This window comes from Gadus macrocephalus, chromosome 19 (genome assembly GCF_031168955.1).
Source record: "Gadus macrocephalus chromosome 19, ASM3116895v1".
NCBI classification, from domain to species: domain Eukaryota; kingdom Metazoa; phylum Chordata; class Actinopteri; order Gadiformes; family Gadidae; genus Gadus; species Gadus macrocephalus.
Genome location: NC_082400.1, coordinates 3,700,056 through 3,722,258, shown reverse-complemented (window position 1 = coordinate 3,722,258; position 22,203 = coordinate 3,700,056). Strand labels below are relative to the sequence as shown.

Here is a 22,203-nt window from a genome sequence, read left to right as displayed (position 1 = left end):
CTGTATCAGCCCGGCAGTACAGTGTCCTCAATCAGATGTCTGCATCTCCCATGCCCAGCTTTGCGACGGCCCGAAAGACTGTCCAGATGGATCGGATGAGGGGAACTGCGTGAAAAAATGCTCAAATAAAGGTACTGTCTGTGAATCCAGAGGGGTGTTCTTTTCTGAAATTAAATTGTTTCTAAACTGGTGCGCTCAACCTCAACCAGCCTCAACCAGCCCCAGAGTCCAATCAGACTCTGAATGGTGAGGCTGCTGCAATCAGCCCTCATCCACACACTCCCAGTGTCATTCCCACAAAGCTTTGAAATGCTCTTGTACATTTCAGCTGACTTCAGGTGTAAGGACCGGCGGAGCTGCGTCCCCAGGAGCTCAGTGTGTGACGGTCGTGCTCACTGCAACGACGGCTCGGATGAGTTGGGCTGTCCTACCGTAGCAGCTGTGGCTCCCCAGACCAACAGCCTCAAGTGTCGTAAGGGCTCCAAGGCCTGTAGAGACGGCCAGCAGTGTGTTCTCTACTCCCACGTGTGTGACGGAGAGCCAGACTGTAAAGATGGATCTGACGAGGAGAGCTGTGGTGGGTGAAAATTTGGGGGATACGCAAACTTGTTTTGAGTCGATTCATTAGTAAAAAACATAATTATGTCTGGGCTGAACATCCTAGCCCCAGTGGCGGTTGGATCACTGAGTAATCTCTACCTTTTCTCAATGTTTCAGAAAAGTATTCCGTTCCTCCACTGGTACCAGCCGTGGGCCCATCAGACAAACCCTTCCCTACTGTGGTCTCTGGAGAGGTTGCTGGTCTTCCAGAGCCCCCACTTCCCCTCAAGGCCCTCTGTATCAGCCCGGCAGTACAGTGTCCTCAATCAGACGTCTGCATCTTCCAGACTCAACTCTGCGACGGCCGGAAAGACTGTCCGGATGGATCGGATGAGGGGAACTGCGTGAAAAGATGTGCGAATAAAGGTAATGTGTCTGTGCACCCTTTCTGATCTTATATCTGAATAGTGTAGCAAATGCTGTCACACACCACCTAGGTGAATTTTCTGGGCTCTTCCAACGATAGGACGCAGAGTGGTGGTGTTAAATTCGGGTTAATGTTAAAAATGTAGTTGAACATGGCACGGATGCTCCGCTGCCATGTAGGAGATCTCCAGAGTGTGTGTGGAGATGGCTGGTTGAACCTGTGCATACTACTTGATCAATGTGCAATCTCACCCATCCCAAGAGTCCAATCAGACTCTGCCAGGGGAGGCTGCATTAACCAGCCCTCGTCCACACACACTCCCAGTGTCATTCCCACAAAGCTTTGAAATGCTCTTGTACATTTCAGCTGACTTCAGGTGTAAGGACCGGCGGAGCTGCATCCCCAGGAGCTCAGTCTGTGACGGTCGTGCTCACTGCAACGACGGCTCGGATGAGTTGGGCTGTCCTACCGTAGCAGCTGTGGCTCCCCCGACCAACACCCTCAAGTGTCGCTTGGGCTCCACACCGTGTGGAGACGGGAAACAGTGTGTCCCTCACACTCACATGTGTGACGGAGAGCCAGACTGTGGAGATGGATCTGACGAGGAGAACTGTGGTGGGTGAATATATATTTGGGGGGGGGGGGGGGGGGGGCAAACTTGTTTCGAGTCGATCCATTGGTAAGAAACCTAATTGTGTCTGGGCTGAACATCCTAGCCCCAGTGGCGGTTGGATCACTGAGTAATCTCTACCTCCTCTCAATGTTTCAGAAAAGTATTCTGTTCCTCCACCGGTACCAGCCGTGGGCCCATCAGACAAACCCTTCCCTACTGTGGTCTCTGGAGAGGTTACTGGTCCTTCAGAGCCCCCACTTCCCCCCAAGGCCCTCTGTATCAGCCCGGCAGTACAGTGTCCTCAATCAGATGTCTGCATCTCCCATGCCCAGCTTTGCGACGGCCCGAAAGACTGTCCAGATGGATCGGATGAGGGGAACTGCGTGAAAAAATGTTCAAATAAAGGTACTGTCTGTGAATCCAGAGGGGTGTTCTTTTCTGAAATTAAATTGTTTCTAAACTGGTGCGCTCAACCTCAACCAGCCTCAACCAGCCCCAGAGTCCAATCAGACTCTGAATGGTGAGGCTGCTGCAATCAGCCCTCATCCACACACTCCCAGTGTCATTCCCACAAAGCTTTGAAATGCTCTTGTACATTTCAGCTGACTTCAGGTGTAAGGACCGGCGGAGCTGCGTCCCCAGGAGCTCAGTGTGTGACGGTCGTGCTCACTGCAACGACGGCTCGGATGAGTTGGGCTGTCCTACCGTAGCAGCTGTGGCTCCCCAGACCAACAGCCTCAAGTGTCGTAAGGGCTCCAAGGCCTGTAGAGACGGCCAGCAGTGTGTTCTCTACTCCCACGTGTGTGACGGAGAGCCAGATTGTGGAGATGGATCTGACGAGGAGAGCTGTGGTGGGTGAATTTAGATTTTAAGGGGGGGGATTAGCAAACTTGTTTTGAGTCAATCCATGTGGAAAAAAACCGTCTGGGCTGAACATCCTAGCCCCAGTGTATGTTGGATCACTAAGTTAAACCATTCCTCTTAATGTTTCAGAAAATCATTCTGTTCCTCCACTGGTACCAGCCTTGGGCTCATCAGACAAACCCTTCCCTACCGTGGTCTCTGGAGAGGTTACTGGTCTTCCAAAGCCCCCCCCTCCCTCCTGCATCAGCCCGGCAGTACAGTGTCCTCAATCAGAAGTCTGCATCTCCCAGACCAAGCTCTGCGACGGCCGGAAAGACTGTCCGGATGGATCGGATGAGGGGAACTGTGTGAAAAGATGTGCGAATAAAGGTACTGCGTCCGTGCACACGGAGGGGTGTTCATTTCTGAAATTGTATCTGATCAGTGTAGAATATGGTCAAAGCTACGGTACACGCCACGTAGTTAGCTGTCACACTCCACCTAGGTGACCTTTCTGGGCTCCTCCAGACATAGCACACAGGGTGGTGGTGTTGTATCCGGTTTAATGTTGACATTGTAGATGAACATAGCAAGTGTGCTCGGCTGCCATGTAGGAGATCCCCTGAGTGTGTGTGTGGTGATGGCTGGTTTTACGTGTGCACATTGATTGATGGCTGGGTGCAGCCTCTGCCGTGTCGGAGGCAAAGCAGCGGGTGTGGGAGAAGTTCAGAGATGCCATGGAGAAGGAATTTCGGCCGGAATCGAGTTGTTTCTGGAAAAGCATCTGGCACCTCAGGAGGGGGAACCGGGGAACCATCCAATCCGTGTACAGTAAGGATGGGACTCTGTTGACCTCAACTGAGGAGGTAGTTGAACACTGAGGAACCCCTGAAGCCAACTAACAAGCCTCTATGGTGGAGGCAGAGCTTGAGGCTGATGGGCTGATGGGGGGGGGGGGGGGTCGTCAATTTCCCTGTCGGAGGCCACTGAGGAAGCCAAACGACTCAACAGTGGCAAAATCCCAGGGATTGATGAGATCCAGACAGAAATTGCTGAAAGCTCTTGGTGTGGCAGGGCTGTCTTCGTTGACCAGCCTATTCAACATTGCGTTGGAGTCTGGGACAGTGCCAAAGGAGTGGCAAACCGGGGTGGTGGTTCCCCTGTTAGAAAAGGTGGACTAGAGTGTGCAAATTACAGAGGTATCACACTACTCAGCCTCCCTGGTAAAGTCTACTCCAAGGTGCTGGAAAGGAGGGTTCGGCCAATCGTCAAACCTCAGTTTGAAGAGGAACAATGCATTTTGTGACGTGGATCTCGGGACCTACTCTTCAGTCGGAAGGATCCTGGATGGGGTCTGGGAGTATGCCCATCTGGTCTACATGAGTTTTGTGGATCTGGAGAAGGCGTATGACCGGGTCCCCCGGGAGATTTTGTCATTATGGGGTGAGGGGGGTCATTTCTCAGGGCCAGCCAATCTCTGTACTCCCAAAGCGAGAGCTTTGTCCACTTTCTCGGCAGCAAGTCTGTTTCGTTCCCGGTGGGTGTTGGCCTCCTCCAGGGCTGCGCTTTGTCGCCAATCCTGTTTCTGATATTCATGGACAGGATGTCGAGGCGTACTCCTCGTGGGGAGGGGTTGCAGTTCGGTGGTCTGAGGATCTCATCACTGCTTTCTGCAAATGGTTTGGTCCTGAGGGCATCATCGGCCTGTGACCTTCAGCACTCACTGGATCGGCTCGCAGACGGATGGCGCGGCTCGGATGGGGATCAGCACCGCTAAATCTGAGGCAATGAATCTCAGCAGCAAACCGGTGGATTGCCTATTCCGGGTAGGGAATGAGTCCTCGGCCACAGTGAAGGTGTTTAAGTACCTCTGTCTTGTTGGGAGTGAGCCCAAGAATCGGAGCAGTGGGGGCGGTATTGCATCGCTTTACCGCATTGTTGTGACGAGAAGAGAGCCTAGCCACAAGGCAAAGCTCTCGATCTGCCGGTCGATCGTCATTCCTAACCCCACCATTGGATATGATGGCTGGGGGATGACCGAAAGAACGAGATCGGGGGCCGAAGTGGCCGAAACAGGTATTCTCAGGAGGGTGGCTGGCGTCTCTCTTAGAGGTGGTGTGAGAACCTCAGCCATCCTTGAGGAACTGAGTAGAGCCGCAGCTCCTCTGCTTAGAAAGGAGTCAGTTGAGGTGGTTCAGCTGGTAAGGATGCCCACTGGGTGCCTCCCTGGGGAGGAAGCCTCTGGGAAGACCCAGGACTAGGTGGAGAGATTATATCTCAACACTGGCCTAGGAACCCCTCGGGTTCACCCCGTCAGAGCTGGTCAATGTGGCCTGGGAAAGCGAAGTCTGGGGCCCCCTGCTAGAGCTGCTGCCCCTGCGTTCTGACCCCGGGTAAGCGATTTTTGAAGATGATCAAATGTGTGCAGCCTCACCCAGCCCCAGAGTCCAATCAGACTCTGCCAGGGGAGGCTGCTGCAATCAGCCCTCATCCACACATACTCCTAGTGTCATTCCCACAAGGCTTTGAAATGCTCTTGTACATTTCAGCTGACTTCAGGTGTAAGGACCGGCGGAGCTGCGTCCCCAGGAGCTCGGTGTGTGACAGTCGTGCTCACTGCAACGACGGCTCGGATGAGTTGGGCTGTCCTACCGTAGCGGCTGTGGCTCCCCCGACCAACAGCCTCAAGTGTCGTAAGGGCTCCAAGGCCTGTAGAGACGGCCAGCAGTGTGTTCTCTACTCCCACGTGTGTGACGGAGAGCCAGACTGTGGAGATGGATCTGACGAAGAAGAATGCCAACTGGCTTGTAAAGAAGGTTAGGGAACGTATTTGGGTGTTTTAGTTGGCCAATACAAAAGTTTCTTGGCAAATGTCCAGGGTACCTTAAGCTTTGCCTAATTGATTAAATTTTTAACGTGTGAATGTTCTTAATAGGCTTTGGGTGTGGGGACAAATGATAATGGGATTGTTCTAGAAACACTGAAGTGTTTATTCTCCTACTGCACAAGCCTCTCTTATTGGGCATATGCCAGGTGTGTTTCCAGAGGTGCTGCTAGGTTGGTTACTCCCCTTTCCCTACCTGTTGTAGGTGAGTTCAAGTGTGCTGACGGGAGGCGGTGCCTACCCATGGATCAGGTATGTGATGGAAAGCCCCAATGTCCAGACCACTCGGATGAGAGCGACTGCTGGAAGCCCTCAAAGAGCTGCCAACATCGCTGTGACGACAACAAACGCTGCCTCCCTAAAAGCTTCCTGTGTGATGGAGAGCGGGACTGTCAGGATGGCTATGACGAGAGCAACTGTGGTAGGAATCCTATGGGTCCACTCTTTTCAGATCGGTTTAGTTTACATATCGATTGAGTAACTATATTTTAAACATTGTCCAGAGTGCCACAATATGTCCTTGATGGGGGATAAATGTGTTGAATATCTTTATCTGCGATCTCCCAGTGTTATATATGGTTAGATCTCTAGTCCTCTAGTCCAATCTGTCCTATTTCAACAAGCTGTTTTTTTTTTAATGATATGGTCAAGCTGTTGATAACCCTAGCCATACTCTTTGTGCATGGAGATGTCTCATACACAAAAATAAACAGATTATTGTGTGCGTTTAAGTCTAGTTTCCTGCAATTTGAAAGAACTTCCCGCTCCACACAGCAACCAGGGCTGACATGACCGCATACGATAGCTTTTTTTTGTGCATTTTACTCAACCAGTAAAAACTGGAGACTGACCTGTTTTGGGTCCTGACTGAAGTACGAGGAAGGCTGTTCTAAAGTGAGGATATGAGAGTTTATATAGTGTATGGTAGGACCATATATACTATAGGACTATGCTCCTTTCCACCCTACGTTTTGCTCTATTGGAAATTGTTACATTAGAGTAGCTGTGATTGACGTGCAAGATTGATTTCCCTGAACCAATAAGGGTTGGGATGCCCTGATTTGTCTTAAATGAGCTGGAGGCAAATTCACATTCTCAGAGTACGTTGCAGTGAACTGGAAACGGGATATTCTCACAGCATTTCACTCACTAATGGTCGAAGGATTGCCATCCATTGGCACTTATATACAGCACTTTATTCGGTGGTGGATTTAATGTATGTTGGTTAACCAATCCATAAGTATTTCAGCTGAAGACCCTGCCTACATTTGTATAAGTTATTATAGTTTGTTGTAGCCTGCTACCGTAAACAGCATTAAATAACAGTAAAATGTCTCCACGATTCCTCAGCGTCTCACCATAATGACCCTCCAGGGCCCACACATGAGCTTCTCGGCACCCCCGCATCTCCCCAGAATCGGTGCCTCTCTCCCAGGCTGCTGTGTGCCACCTCCTCCCTCTGTCTGTCTCGGAAGCAGATATGTGACGGACAGAAAGACTGTCCGGATGGATCAGATGAGAAAGACTGTTTGACCCGTTGTGAAGACCCAGGTAACTCTAGAAAATGACTCTAGGAAAGGCAGAACTCGTGCTCTAGTGAAGGCATGTAGAAACTCATGCACCAGTGACTGCATGGAGGATCTAATGTAATAGTGAAGGCAGGGTGGAACTACTGTAATGGTGAAGGCAGGGTGGAACTACTGTAATGGTGAAGGCAGGGTGGAACTACTGTAATGGTGAAGGCAGGGTGGAACTACTGTAATGGTGAAGGCAGGGTGGAACTACTGTAATGGTGAAGGCAGGGTGGCACTACTGTAATGGTGAAGGCAGGGTGGAACTACTGTAATGGTGAAGGCAGGGTGGAACTACTGTAATGGTGAAGGCAGGGTGGAACTACTGTAATGGTGAAGGCAGGGTGGAACTACTGTAATGGTGAAGGCAAGAAGGAACTAATGCACTAGAGAAGGCATGGAGGAATTAGTGAAGGGGGGTAAAGAGCAGCCTTTCCTTTCTTTCCTTTTCTTTTCAGCAGCCTTCCTGTGCAGAGATGGGAGTCGCTGTGTTCCCAGACAGCTGGTGTGTGATGGTCGCTCTCAGTGCCCGGATGCTTCAGATGAGCAACAGTGTGACGCTAAAGACCCCTCGGTTTCCTGTGAGCAGGGCCACACTCGACCACAATGTCGCACACATTCTGACCTTCACTTTTCAAAACGTCACTTATTCTGCACCAGTGGGATGGCATGAGATACTCATCATTGTACTGGATTAGTCCCAGATGGGAAATGCTGAAGTAAATCTTGGCCACAGTCTCAGCAGGAAGATCGGGATGGGAATTATAAGACGGGCATGAAGTTACAAAATCTTTAAATATGTATAAATACAATAAGGGTAGATAATAATGCAAACATTATTGACCATCATAAACAAATATTTCTTTTCTGTGGGAACAAGTCTTTTCGTGCATCCCGGGTCCCATCCGAAGGTACTTGACCTAGTGGGTGTTGAATGTTCCCCTCCCCCCCGCCCAATGTCTTTGTCGTCTCAGATCGCCGCCCCAGTCCTCCGGCTGCCCCCCTCAGGTGTCGACTGGGGTCCAAGCTGTGCCGGGACGGCAGGGAGTGTGTGATCTACAGCCACGTGTGTGACGGGGAGGCGGACTGTGTAGACGGCTCTGACGAGGAGGACTGCAGCTCCCAGTGCAAAGGTTGGTGTTTACCAGTTCAGGGGGATCTCCTGGTTACCTTTCAACATGCCTTGGAAGTCGGCCATTCAGAATCACGGGGACATCGGATAAAATCAAACCAATGGTTTCTGACTGCTTTATAGAAACCAGACTCCTTGTAATTTGACCTCATCCATAAGCGTGTCCAGTTAAGTGGCGATGTGTAGCTTAGGACTTCCATCAGATTTTGTCTTGACATATCCTAAACCTATTTGACTCTCGGTGGAATAATGACTGTGGTGATGCCCCTCCTGTGCCGCCCCTCCTCCCAGGGGATTTCCAGTGTGCCCATGGCAGCAGGTGCATCCCCCTGGACCAGGTGTGTGACGGCCAGTACCAGTGTCAGGACCGCTCAGACGAGCTGGACTGCCCGGTGCTGATGGAGGGCTGCCAGCATGGCTGTGACAACAACACGCGCTGCATCCCCCAGAGCTTCCTGTGCGACGGGGAGAGGGACTGTGCCGACGGCTCAGATGAGGGGACGTGTGGTAGGACACTTTAGAATCTGCACTAGAGACTAAATCCACTCCACATTCCATACTGGACTGCCCTGAGGGGCGGCGGCAGTGGCCCGTCAAGGTTTAGTTGAGATTGGAGTTAAAGGACCGGATGAGGAGTACTAAGGGGCGGCCTCTTCATCATTTGCTTCTAACGTGCCACAATAACATTATTTAACGACAGTGGTAATTAAACCCCGGGCCTTATTTGTTAGGTAGCTTCACCCCGCATTTTATTTATAAAACGCGTTGGGGGACCAAATGTGGAATTCCCATATTCAGTCCCCCACCTAATGGTTGTTCATTAGAAAAAGCAAACTGAACCGATACTGACGGCATTTCACCATGGCAGCTGTGCAGCAGTGCGGGATAGCCCAGTTCCGCTGCTCCAGTGGCCATTGTGTGTCGGACGGCCTGCGGTGCGATGGATACGCAGACTGCCGGGACCACTCAGACGAGGTTGCCTGCAGCAGACCCCCGCGGTGCAAGGCGGACCTCCGCTGTCCCAACAGCCATGAATGCCTGCAGAAGGCGTGGCTGTGCGACGGGGAGAAGGACTGCGAGGACGGGTCGGACGAGAAGGTGAGGGGTTTGAGGGAGGGGATTGAGGAGGGGGTGGGTGGGAGGGAAGCTAAGGGTTTGGGTGGGGATGGAAGAGGATTTGGCATGGGTCGGGGGAGTAAGAGAGGAAATGCAAAAGACTTCCGTGCACATATGAATTACATTTCTAGTTCCAAGTTGTTTCTGGATGACCCAGGGGAAACTTGGGTAACCTAGGGTCCTGCTGTGGTATTGTTCGGCCCCGGAGGTCTGGACAACTTGTAACAATCACCCCGTTTCAATTAGAGGTTCCCATGTGAGGGATTGGATTCAAGCATGAGTTCTGGTTTGTCCGCTCCAGGACTGTACGTTTGCTGCAGAGAAGTGCAGGGCGTTTCAGTGGCAGTGTGGAGACAGCAGCCAGTGTGTCCCGCTCACCTGGAGGTGCGATGGACGGAAGGACTGCCAAAACGGTGTGGACGAAGACAAATGTGAGCACAGGGGGAAGTGGAAGTTTGGCATCACCAGTAAATGACTCTGGGCAATAGAATATGCAGCAACCATATAAAAAATAATGGGTGTATGTAAATAAAAAAATCGTTTAGATGGCCAGGCTCATTTTATTGTGATGCAACATGCATTCGCGAACCCAGAACCCAGAAAAATGTATGTCTTTGTCCACATTAATTAACCAGAGATGCCGTGACCTCAAAAACGCATTGATCTAAAGAACCCCATAGTGAAGCCCAATAAATGTCTTTCTATGACATGGCAGTCTGCACGACTGTATTGTGCTTCTAGACTTAATTGTGTCCAAAGCAAGGTGCATATAGGCCAGTGATGCTGTTGCCCTCCACCAGGTGGCGCCCCAAAGTGTCCTACTCTGACGTTCCAGTGTGGGAGCAGAGAGTGTCTGGACCCCGCCCTGGTCTGCAACAGCATCACCAACTGTGCCGACGGGTCCGACGAGGGCCCGGGGTGTCTGCAGCAGAACTGCTCCAGTCCAGCGGCACCCCGCTGTGACCACCGCTGTGTCACCACCCCCCATGGAGCGGTCAGTAGGCCAAGAACTCGCCTGTAGCTGGGGTCTGGTAGGCTCCCTCTTGGTCTTCCTGTAGCTGTCATGTGACTCTCCTGTAGCTGGCTTCTTGTTGGTGGAGGCTCCCTTTGGGCCTTCGTGGTGAACTCTCCTGTAGCTGGGTTGTGGTGGATGGAGGTTCCTTCCTGGTCTGGTTGTACTTGGTGGTTCCTTGTTATCTTACTTTGGTTGACTGGGTACATGAGTTTTAGAGGGCTAGAACTTTATCTCTGTGGCACAGATGAGTACTGTATATACTTGGACGAAACATTTTTTATTCTGGGGTGTTGCATCTTATATCGACAGACATCTTATGTCTGCCTCATGACATCCAACACAGTTCCATTATCACCTTCAAATCTCACCTGAAAACGTATCTATTCACCCAAGCCTACTCCCTTTAAGTCAGTTGCATTCTTTGGACTAGAATGAACAGTTTTTTTTCTCATGTACACTGTTATATCATGTTGTTGGCTTTTTGTTGTTTGCTGCTATGGATGTTTGATTTTGTAAGGTGACCTTGAGTGTCAAGAAAGGCGCCCAAAAATAAAATGCATTATTATTTTGTCTGTAACATTGAGCACAGATGACTCCTGTATGCACCTGGGAGAAGGAAAATTGTTCACTTTATTTTTATTGTGGTTCCTCATGTTTCTTAATCATCTGTTCCACGGGACAGAGGTGCTACTGTTCCCCGGGCTTTAGGCTTCACACCAGCGGGATGTCCTGCGTGGACGAGGACGAGTGTAACCAGGGCGACGCTGTGTGCATGCACCGCTGTCTGAACACGCCCGGCTCCTACGTCTGCCGCTGCCACCCTGGCTTCTTGCTGGAGCCTAACAAGAGGACCTGCAAACCCAAAGGTTGGACTCCTCTCCTGGGGTCTTCAGGGAGGCCTCTCCTGGGGACGGGGTCTTCAGGGAGGCCTCTCCTGGGGACGGGGTCTGCAGGGAGGCCTCCCCTGGGGACGGGGTCTGCAGGGAGGCCTCCCCTGGGGACGGGGTCTGCAGGGAGGCCTCCCCTGGGGACGGGGTCTGCAGGGAGGCCTCCCCTGGGGACGGGGTCTGCAGGGAGGCCTCCCCTGGGGACGGGGTCTGCAGGGAGGCTTTGTGGTTTATCCACCTCAGTTCTCAGATCAATATTTATTTGAGCTCCCTGTTTCCATCGGTCAAACTGAACTAATACAATTGTGCATTTCATTTTTTTTTATTTCATACCATCGGTTTGGTGTAATATCTGCTACAATGTGAGTGAAGGGATATTGTGATCAGTCTGTTTTAGTAGTCTTTTAGATGTGATGTTGATGTGGCCAGATGAGGCGATGCTGCTGGCCTCGGTGCAGTCAGAGCTGCTGGTGGTGGGGCTTCACTCGGCCCAGATCAAGCTGCTGTCCTGGGCCAGCCGGCCCGTCTTCTCCCTGGACTACCACTGGCAGAAGCAGAGGGTCTACTGGCTGAGCCCCGACCACCAGAGCGTCCGCTGGGCGCATCTCAGTGACCCAAACATTAAGGGGACTCTTGTCAAAGGTATGGACTACCAATAACGCTGCTCAGTGACCCCAACATTAAAGGGTGAATTCAAACTCTAAACTATTCACACCGTAATCAGATAATATAAAATGAAATGTCGATGTTAGGGATTGGTATAAGAAGGTAGGCTATTTACTTGGTCATGGTATAAACTTCCTTACATGGTATAAAGCTCGGCTGACTCGGAACATCCAATCATCCAATAAAGAATTGAGAAACTCAGGAATAGTGCCGTTACCTAGTTCCTGAAGTCCATCTGGTTGATTTGACCTTAGGAAATGATAATCATGCATCACTCTGGGGTGAGGCCATGTATATCAAGGGGATTTAGATTTCCCCTTTCACTGGTTTACAGGTCTGAGGTCAGACTTCCTGGCAGTGGACTGGGTGGGTATGAACCTGTACTGGGTGGACGGCCTGCTGGCCCAGATCGTGGCGGTGCCACTGGTGGACTACCTGGTGCGTCCACAGAACTACACTGTGGTTCTGGACGAGGACCTGCAGCAGCCCAGCTCTCTGGTCCTGCTGCCCCATCGAGGGTAACACTGGCTGAACACACCAGGGCAGGGGAATCCAATACACAATTATTTATACTTTAAATAAGTTTGAATATTGTACAAGTGGTTGCTATGTAGGTCAGCCTTGACCGGGGAAGTCTTGCCGAGATAAAAAAAAATACATTTGTAGTTATTCAGGCTTATTGAGGTCGTATAATGTGGACCTGTCAATCCATTACAGCCTGTGATTAAGGATACAACTTACTTTGTTCACTCTGGTTGTCCCCTCTCCCAGCCTGATGGTGTGGTCCGAGATCGGCAGCAGTCCTCAGATCGAGCAGGCAGGGATGGACGGGTCCAAAAGGAAGGTGCTGGTCAACAAAAGCCTGAGCTGGCCCGCCAGCTTGACCTTTGACCTCCTTGGTGACAGGCTTTACTGGGTCGACGAGAAGCTCCGCTGCATTGGCTCCGCCTCCCTGGACGGAGACAACCTGAAGGTGAGGTCTGCGATTTTGACTCCACCTGCCTGCCATAAGCATCCTTTCACAAGATTTCTAGAACCAACTAATATCTATAGAAGAAAGTATGTTTCTTTTGAGATTAAGACATTTTCGCATTAGTGTTTTTGGGGAGTTAAGGGGGTTATATTTTGATGGTTCGGACTAAAGCATTCCATAAATGCTTCGCTAATATGATGTGAGTGGCGTAGTTGTGGTGTCGTCATGATGTAGTTGACCCGATGGCTGCTGTTTGGTCGCTAGATCCTCCAGCTGGCTGAAACTCCAAGTCCGTTCTCGGTAGCGGTGTTCAACGACAGGGTGTATTGGTCGGACACCAAGAGGAGAACGATTCGCTCAGCCGACAAATCCACCGGGAAAGACCAGAAGGTTCTGCTGAAAAGACCAGGACAACCATTTGGACTCAAGGTTCGGGTTTTCATCATATCATATTCACAGATGAACAAAGCCACACACGACATTACTAAGGGCCTTCCTGTCCAGCCTTCTGAACTGCTTCAGTGCCTCCCTCTCTGACCCCTGACTGCCTTCTCATCCTTGGCTTGTGACCCCATTTCTGGGTCTGAACATTCCACCTCACCAACCCCAACTTTTTAATAATAATCGGGCCAGATCCCAGGCACTATAAGTCCCCCGCCATGTGGCTGTCGTCTAACGGGAACGTGTCCCCTCTCTAGCTGATGCATCCCCTCTCCCAGCCCGCCCTCATCAGCCCGTGTGACAAGACCAGGTGTTCCCACATCTGCCTGCTGGGGCCGGGCTCCGGGGCCCTCCAGGGGCCCACCGCTGTGTGCCGATGCCCATTGGGGCTGTTCCTCTCCCAGAGCAGAGTCACCTGCTCCCCCCCTTCAGAGAGCGCCTTCCTTCTACTGCTGTCCCAGACCTCCATCACCCAGGTAACGCCCAACGCCCAGCGCCCAGCTCAAACTTTGTTCAGACAGCTCATGCCATGCTTTTATGTTGAGGTAGTCTAGTGGCTGGGGTGTTAGACTACCCTACAAAAGGTTCTGGGTTTGCTCTTCAATTTACTCGACTAATATCAATTCCCTGTAATTCTCTTTAAATAGAAGGGATAAATTATTAAATGGGAAGATGTTGAGTCTCAGACTTTATTGCCAACTAACGATGTTATGCAAAATGGTTGACATTGCTCATGCAATGCAAAGATAGAGAGGATGTGAAGTGCAGATAGTGGTGTGTATTCTCAACAGTACCTGTTCTTCTGTTGGATCGGCCTCTTCTCCGACCATCAGGTGTTCCTGAGCTCCCTCCAGAACGGCGTCTCTCTCCAGAAGCTGCCCGCTGTCCACCGGGTCGTGAGCATTCCTGCGGTGAGCCGGGCGTCCGCTCTGGATGCCGACATCCACGAGCGGTCGGTGTACCTGGCCGACGGCGGCCACGGCTCACTGGAGCTCCTGAAGCTGAGCACCTCCAAGACCAAGCAGGCCCTGACTCCAGCTGGAAACATCCTCACTCTCAAGGTAGACCCAGAACCCCCCTCTCTCAAGGTCAAGAACCCCCCCCCTCTCTCAAGGTCAAGAACCCCCCCCCTCTCTCAAGGTCAAGAACCCCCCCCCTCTCTCAAGGTCAAGAACCCCCCCCCTCTCTCTCTCTCAAGGTCAAGACCAAGAACCCCCCCCCTCTCTCTCTCTCAAGGTCAAGACCAAGAACCCCCCCCCTCTCTCTCTCTCAAGGTCAAGAACAAGAACCCCCCCCTCTCTCTCAAGGTCAAGACCAAGAATCCCCCTCTCGCTCGCGGTCCAGAACCAGAACCCCCCCCCCCTCTCCCTCGGGGTCAAGACCCTGAGAAAGACGGACAGTTAACTTGTCAGCTCCACTGGAGCTAGTGTTTTGACTTATTGTTCAGTCCACTAATGAATCCAATGTGAAACGCTGCCGTAATGAATCGGTGGAAGGACTTCAACTAGCGCGCTGCGTCGATGGCGAAAAACACCTTCACTCAATAATTATGATATTCACTTTTTGTTGAGTAAATTAATCTTATTCTAAAGACAAATTAACGTGCCCTTTTGGATCACTTGTAACGGCAGGTCGGCAAACTGCTTTTGCTGTTATGGCATTTTGGGTAGAGCCCCGGTGTGACTCGAGCCCCTTCCCCTCATTCGCCTACAGATTGAGCAATATTGATGTTGCATTATATTGACAACATTTCAATTGATGGAAGGCGTATTTGTTACTGTCTAACAATACTCTGCCTAATGTACATTGGTCATTTACATGCCTACACTCCTCTAGTGTTTAAAGGGTACAACGTGTGTTCTTAAATTGTTCCTTCCTTAGAAGGATGATGAGGTAACTGCGCTGGCTGTTGATTGGGTGACCTCCAACGTCTACTGGACCAGCCTTAACCTGCCCGACCTGCACCTGACCTCCATCGACGGAGCCTACACCACCGCCCTCCTAGAGGGCTCGCTAAAGGTACCACCAGCACCGGCACTGCTGGAGAGATGGAATGGTACACATCACTGCTGGAGAGATGGAATGGTACACATCACTGCTAGAGAGATGGAATGGTACACATCACTGCTAGAGGGATGGGATGGTACACATCACTGCTAGAGGGATGGGATGGTACACATCACTGCTAGAGGGATGGAATGGTACATCACTGCTAGAGAGATGGAATGGTACATCACTGCTAGAGAGATGGAATGGCACATCACTGCTAGAGGGATGGGATGGTACACATCACCGCTAGAGAGATGGAATGGTACATCACTGCTAGAGGGATGGGATGGTACATCACTGCTAGAGAGATGGAATGGTACACATCACCGCTAGAGAGATGGAATGGTACATCACTGCTAGAGGGATGGGATGGTACATCACCGCTAGAGAGATGGAATGGTACATCACTGCTAGAGAGATGGAATGGTACATCACTGCTAGAGAGATGGAATGGTACATCACTGCTAGAGAGATGGAATGGTACATCACTGCTAGAGAGATGGAATGGTACATCACTGCTAGAGGGATGGGATGGTACACATCACTGCTAGAGAGATGGAATGGTACATCACCGCTAGAGAGATGGAATGGTACATCACCGCTAGAGAGATGGAATGGTACACATCACTGCTAGAGAGATGGAATGGTACATCACTGCTAGAGAGATGGAATGGTACATCACTGCTAGAGAGATGGAATGGTACATCACTGCTAGAGAGATGGAATGGTACACATCACTGCTAGAGAGATGGAATGGTACACATCACTGCTAGAGAGATGGAATGGTACACATCACCGCTAGAGAGATGGAATGGTACATCACTGCTAGAGAGATGGAATGGTACATCACTGCTAGAGAGATGGAATGGTACACATCACCGCTAGAGAGATGGAATGGTACACATCACTGCTAGAGGGATGGGATGGTACACATCACTGCTAGAGAGATGGAATGGTACATCACTGCTAGAGAGATGGAATGGTACACATCACCGCTAGAGAGATGGAATGGTACACATCACTGCTAGAGAGATGGAATGGTACACATCACCGCTAGAGAGATGGAATGGTACATCACTGCTAGAGAGATGGAATGGTACATCACTGCTAGAGAGATGGAATGGTACATCACCGCTAGAGAGATGGAATGGTACATCACTGCTAGAGAGATGGAATGGTACACATCACCGCTAGAGAGATGGAATGGTACACATCACTGCTAGAGAGATGGAATGGTACACATCACTGCTAGAGAGATGGAATGGTACACATCACTGCTAGAGGGATGGGATGGTACACATCACTGCTAGAGAAATGGAATGGTACATCACTGCTAGAGAGATGGAATGGTACATCACTGCTAGAGGGATGGGATGGTACACATCACTGCTAGAGGGATGGGATGGTACATCACTGCTAGAGGGCTGGAATGGTACACATCACTGCTAGAGAGATGGAATGGTACATCACTGCTAGAGGGATGGGGTCGAACACGGATCATTGCTAGCGGGATGGTGTCATACATGGATCACTGCTAGAGATGGCGGGATGTCTTTCAGGGCTGTACCTCCATTGCGGTCCACCCCCCCTCCGGGCGTCTCTGCTACTCGGCAGTGGGGATGTCACGGAAGTCTGCGTCACAGGTTGACTGTGCCTACATGGACGGCCGTAAACGGGTGGTCCTGTGGAAGAAAAGCAACATCCCTACCTCCCTGGTTTTTGACAAAGACGGCAAGCGGATCTTCTGGGCTGATTTAGGTACGGACTGGAGCGTTGGATAACCCTACAGACTCACACGGGGCATAGTGTGATGTTGGCCATCACAGGGCTCCAGACTGCGACCAAATGTTCGCATTTTGCGACCAAAATTTGAGTGTGCGACTGAATTTTATATCTGGTCGCGCACATGCGACCAGTCAATTTGCTATTTTTATTCCGTAATACCTAAAACCGCATCCGACCCGTGTTCCGACAGTACCGCGAATTACATTCCGCACCCGACATGACCTGCTATAAATTGATATAGATGCCCGACCCGCACCCGAAGGAAAATTAGGCACATTCGATACACTATCTGGTGTTTGTCGTGGTGCTATAGATTGCTGTGCAAAAAAAGCATATCATCCACTGTTAAGGGTTTTAGTTGACTCCTCCTGTCCTGAGTAACATATCCAGGACTGAAGAAAGGACAGAAAAAACGCAAAACCTGCGACTGACCCGCGCTGTTCGGGCGTCCGGCACACACCCGGTACATTATTTTTCATCCAAATTACCCGCGGGTACCCGAACACGTGCAGGATTCTGCTTCAGGTGCCATAAAGGGCTCTTCACACGGGAGGCGTTTGTAGCGCCTGCTAATGCATTCTCAATGGAGAGGCAAGCGGGGAGAGAGGAGGCGCAGCGTCCTGGCAAGCGGTACGACAAGCGGGCGTACTCCCGTGAAACCGTCGCTTCCGTGCTCGTCAAACGCATGTGCGCACACGTGGAAACCTTTGGTATGGATGAGAATCACAATAAAATGTGACCCCAAATTTAAAACGGCACATTTTAATTTCTGCATCTATTATCAAGATATTTATAAGTAATACACCAAACATTTGTAGAAATGTGAATATTTGGTTGGCGTGTTGATTTACGCTGTATGCCCCTAAAATTTCTGGTTGCGCCCCGAATATTTTCAGTTGGGGGGCCACAGTGCTTCTAGAGAAAAGTTATTCTGGAGCCCTGCAACATTTGATCATTCAGTAGATATTGTTCAATATTAAAATATTAGATTATTACATTTCAGTATAATAATAGTTGAATCCTCTTGCACCCATGATGTAATGTCTGTGTCCAGCTGAGGGCGTGGTGGGCTCCATGGGCGTGGACGGTACTGGGTACAGGGCCTACCAGACGGGCCCAGGCTTCCTCATGCTCTTCACCCGTGTGGACAACATGCTGCTCTGGGTGACCTCTGACCAGGGTGAGCCTGACTCGACACGCTCTTGGACGCCCATGCCTCAGAACATGCAAGCGTCTTTCTACAGATGGCCCGTTTTGGCTTGAGGAAGAATGTATTGGTTTTTATAATAGATTCACCTCATCAGTTCTAGCAGTGATTCAAATAAATGCATATTAATGACATTTCCAAATACACTTGCATTAAACAATTGGTCGATCCTAGTGCTGTAGTAGTTATGCCTCTGGTTAGCAGATGTGTATGTTAGAAAACGAACATAAAGTAGAAAACTATAGACGGATGGTTTATGTAACTATTTAGACAGTTGAGTGGGTTCTTTCTAGTAGCTGTGTAGACTGTTGGCTAGGTTGTAGTAGCTGTGTATATATCTGGCTAGGTTGCAGTAGATGGTCTAGACAGCTGGCTAGATTACAATTCACTAGGATTTAACAAGGAAGTGTTTTGATGAAGTGGATGTTTGTATTTCATGATGGGCTGCCAGTAACTCACAGAACAGGTTTTACAGAGAATTGTCAGTGTTGGTCACTTCCGCTTGAGTCTTGTTCATGCCATGTCTTTGTAGCACAAACATGTAGACTACAAATTGCACAATAACTACAATAAATAGCCTGTTTTGAAGGCCTGTCATGCATGTTGCACAATGTTTGAAAGGGCAGGAAGCAGAATTAAAAACAGAATGCTCAAACAAATATTTCATGTTTAGACCCTAACAAGTAAAATAGTTTCTCTACTGGCCAGGGATTTCCATGTTGAGATTAGATGGAAACAAATTTAATTTGTTTCCTGAACAGATGTTTCTCATTGTTTTGCTTATTTGAAAAAGCTATGAAAATGAATATGAGGTAATGAGCATTTGCATAGTTTCTATGTAACTGTTTCATAACTGTTTCTGTAGGAACCAGCAGACTGTGGGTGAGCGACGGGCTTCAGCCCAGACGGCTCTGGTTCCAGATAAGGTCCTCCCTGCTATCTCTCAAGGCCTACAGCAGGTCCAGCCAGACGGGTACCAATCACCTTACTACTGATGCTAGCTCCTGTTAAAACTGTTGCCATGTTACTGGCTCTTTTTAAAACGTGTCTTTTTTTACTGCTGTTGCTAGCTTACGATGAGACTTTTGCCTTAACTGGTAACATCTTTTACTAGGACAAAGTTTTTATGTTACCAAATGTGAATACATGTTACCATCTTCTTACTAGGGCACTATTTTACCGACCTTACTACGTTTCCAACTCATCCTAAAAGTTGATGTTAAGTTAACTATCTTTGTATTTTCGGAAGAACTGCGAAGAGCACTAATCATTGTAGTGTTGAGCATGAGACATTGGGGTGATTATGTTGCTGATGGTACTTCCCTGGTGTGTGGGTGTGGGGGTGGGGGTGTGGTTAATGACATGCTCACCTGTATGGGCTGAAGAGTCAAATGAATCGGATGAGTAGTAGAGTAGCACAATTGTACTTTGTTGTGCTCAGCTTGCACAACCAGACGATTAACATGGTAAGTATTAAAGTGGCTTTCTGTAAAGCTCAAGAGAGCCTGGTGGAAGACTTGGTTCCAGAGGGATGGCTTGAAGAGGTGGATTCTCCATTAAACCGCTCTGTGTAGTGTATATGAGGAGTGGTTAGTTTTGGAGCGTTCACATGTAGTATATGCTACACGTTAACGCTCCAAAAATAAGCAAGATAAAACAATTTATTTGTTTTTATAAACGGTTTATTTGTTTTTATTAGCGTGACTCCCCATTACGTAAGACGATATCCATTGCCATCTTGAGTGGTTCACGTGTAGCATATACTAACTAATTAGACATATGTAGTCAGTTAGCTAAGAGGCTAACTGAATACAACATATGTAGGGGCCACAATAGTTTTGGCAGGACAGCAGCATTAAAACAGCTGTACATTTATGCAGGTGCACACCCAGGGGCTGAAGAAAAAGATCTAGGTAAAGGTCTGTTCTTTGATCAATTTCAACCTTTAAAGGGACACTCTGTAGGAATATTTTATCTACTTGGAAAATTGCATTCGAACGAATAGTGCTCGCATTTTCAACTGTGCGTTGCAACTACAGTGCTTATATTGCTCTACAATGCATGAACCATGTGGTAATTAGTAATGATACATTCTATAGGGTAGGGAGAGGAGGGGACAGGGAGGCAGATAATCTTTGGAGGGAGAAGGCATGAAATGCAACTCTTATTCAATCAAACATGGCCTACGCTGCTATCCACCAACGACTGTTTATGCTTCTAACTATACATGTTCTACTATTATCCTGTCTAGTGCCTATGTTATGAATTAAACATCCAAGCAATGTCAAAAGCTTGTTAGTTAGAACGTAACATTGACTTTCCTGTCGAAGTAAGCAGGCAACTTCAGCATCCCTTTTCAAAATCCTTCATTAGCTCTTTAAACCTGGGAAAAGCTACTGCGATTTTTACCCTAGTCTTTGGTCAAGCTGGCGTTTTAATTCCCTTTTGGTTTGCACCTTTTGGGAAGTGGGTTCCTTGAACTTGCATTATGAAGTGCAGGCTTTCAAATTGGCCGGTGTAGTGACGAACGCGTCACACTGAGCTCCTTCTAAGTTGGCTCTGAGTGAGAACGCGTTTAGCCTGCTAGTACCACGTAGTGCTTTATGTCCCTATCAGCTGTAATAGTTTTTCATAGTCCAGAAGGACATGGAAGCCTAGGATAAATCAGATTATTGGCAGAGGTGATTTTACACCAATGAGGACTTATTTACCAATGAAGACATTGATTTTAGCTAATACATAAGTAAAAATGCTACAGTGCCCCTTTAACTTTTTGGGTTCAACATGAAGATCCTTTAAATCTGTTGGCAGTGTTCCACGACTGCGTGGCTCGGTTCTCACTCGGTCACATTGGATAAAAGCGTCTGTTACTGCTACCATTTGTGACTACTAGAACTGTCATGGCTCTGTCCTGTGTTCTTGTGTCTTCCAGGGAGCAACAGCTGCTCCGTTCAGAATGGAGGCTGTGCGCAGCTGTGTCTCGCACACCCTGACGGGCGGACCTGTCGCTGTGGGTGGGACTTCCGCATTTCCGATGTCACTTCCTGTGTTTCGGTGCCGCCCTGTGAGCCTGGCCAGGAGTCCTGCGGAGGTAGAGGTCAGTAGTCCTACAACACACGTCTACCCCAATCAGAAACATTCAAGTACTTCCAATAGCACGCCCTGGGGCTCAGAGTTCAACTGTTTAACACCTATGCAGTTTGACTACATAACCCTGATGCTGTTGACTGCCTCACCTTGAGGCTGGTTGACTGCCTAACCCTGATTATTAGTGATAGGGTGGTTATTAGGCCCCACTAGTGTTTTTTCTTTTTTTTAAAGGCCAATGACTCAAAATCTTTTGTCAATTACTGCAATAAGATGTTTAAAGAAACCAGGATTAAAATGTTTATGCCAGTCCCTGCAAACTATTCTGTGAACGTCCTTAAATTTGGACGGGCATAAGTGCAAGCTTTCTAATTTGACGGGGCAGTGACAAGCGCGCCACACTGAGCTCCTATGTTTCGGTCGAGCTGGCTCCCAGCGAGAACGCGGTTAGCCTTCTAGTAGCCTACCACGTGGTGCTTTATGTCCCTCTCGGCCGTTATAGTTTTTCATAGTACGGAATGACATTGAAGCCTCCTTAGGACTTACCCGTTCAATGTAAAGAATATAAAATTCAGATTAGTGGCAGATGTGATTTTACAACAATGAGGACCTAGGTCAGCTCAAACTCGAAAAAAAGGCTGAGTTTGAGCCAGGAGTTCCCTTCCACTTTAAGCAACACTGGTCTTCTTTTCAGGCGGTATCAAAGCTTGGGTTGGAGTGGATGAGGCCATCGCTGCCGTTCCCGGCGTCCAGAAGAACTTGACTTCCTGTGACAGCACGCACTGCAGCGGCCAGGGAAGATGCTCCGGCGTGGACCTGGCCTGCCAGTGTAACCATGGCTACAGTGGCGAGTTCTGCCAAGTGGAAGAGGGAGGGAGCCACGCCCCCGCTGTCATAGCGACCCTGTGTGCCCTGACTGGACTGGTTGCTGCGGCGGTGGGGTACAAGAAGAGGTAACGCACCACTT

At 49.4% G+C, this 22,203-nt stretch overlaps 1 protein-coding gene across 9 annotated transcripts in view; it reads left to right on the top strand.

Annotated features, from left to right (window-relative positions):
- si:dkey-88l16.3 (low-density lipoprotein receptor-related protein 2) overlaps positions 1 to 22,203 on the top strand; it is a 35,328-nt gene that overhangs the window by 12,488 nt on the left and 637 nt on the right. For 3 of the 9 annotated variants that reach the window (XM_060038358.1, XM_060038363.1, XM_060038357.1), the window contains exons 18-45: positions 329 to 577; positions 718 to 966; positions 1,334 to 1,582; positions 1,737 to 1,985; positions 2,183 to 2,431; positions 2,574 to 2,813; positions 4,973 to 5,239; positions 5,513 to 5,728; positions 6,658 to 6,858; positions 7,337 to 7,459; positions 7,853 to 8,011; positions 8,302 to 8,517; positions 8,879 to 9,108; positions 9,428 to 9,557; positions 9,927 to 10,120; positions 10,824 to 11,007; positions 11,458 to 11,670; positions 12,029 to 12,212; positions 12,466 to 12,667; positions 12,932 to 13,096; positions 13,366 to 13,584; positions 13,942 to 14,169; positions 14,990 to 15,127; positions 16,717 to 16,915; positions 17,997 to 18,122; positions 19,015 to 19,122; positions 21,082 to 21,246; positions 21,931 to 22,189. In XM_060038358.1, the coding sequence (XP_059894341.1) occupies positions 329 to 577; positions 718 to 966; positions 1,334 to 1,582; positions 1,737 to 1,985; positions 2,183 to 2,431; positions 2,574 to 2,813; positions 4,973 to 5,239; positions 5,513 to 5,728; positions 6,658 to 6,858; positions 7,337 to 7,459; positions 7,853 to 8,011; positions 8,302 to 8,517; positions 8,879 to 9,108; positions 9,428 to 9,557; positions 9,927 to 10,120; positions 10,824 to 11,007; positions 11,458 to 11,670; positions 12,029 to 12,212; positions 12,466 to 12,667; positions 12,932 to 13,096; positions 13,366 to 13,584; positions 13,942 to 14,169; positions 14,990 to 15,127; positions 16,717 to 16,915; positions 17,997 to 18,122; positions 19,015 to 19,122; positions 21,082 to 21,246; positions 21,931 to 22,189 (5,611 nt within the window). Of the gene's footprint in view, positions 1 to 328; positions 578 to 717; positions 967 to 1,333; positions 1,583 to 1,736; positions 1,986 to 2,182; positions 2,432 to 2,573; positions 2,814 to 4,972; positions 5,240 to 5,512; positions 5,729 to 6,657; positions 6,859 to 7,336; positions 7,460 to 7,852; positions 8,012 to 8,301; positions 8,518 to 8,878; positions 9,109 to 9,427; positions 9,558 to 9,926; positions 10,121 to 10,823; positions 11,008 to 11,457; positions 11,671 to 12,028; positions 12,213 to 12,465; positions 12,668 to 12,931; positions 13,097 to 13,365; positions 13,585 to 13,941; positions 14,170 to 14,989; positions 15,128 to 16,716; positions 16,916 to 17,996; positions 18,123 to 19,014; positions 19,124 to 21,081; positions 21,247 to 21,930; positions 22,190 to 22,203 lie in introns of those variants that run through there. The other 6 variants (XM_060038361.1, XM_060038362.1, XM_060038364.1 and 3 more) reach the window with 6 other exon arrangements.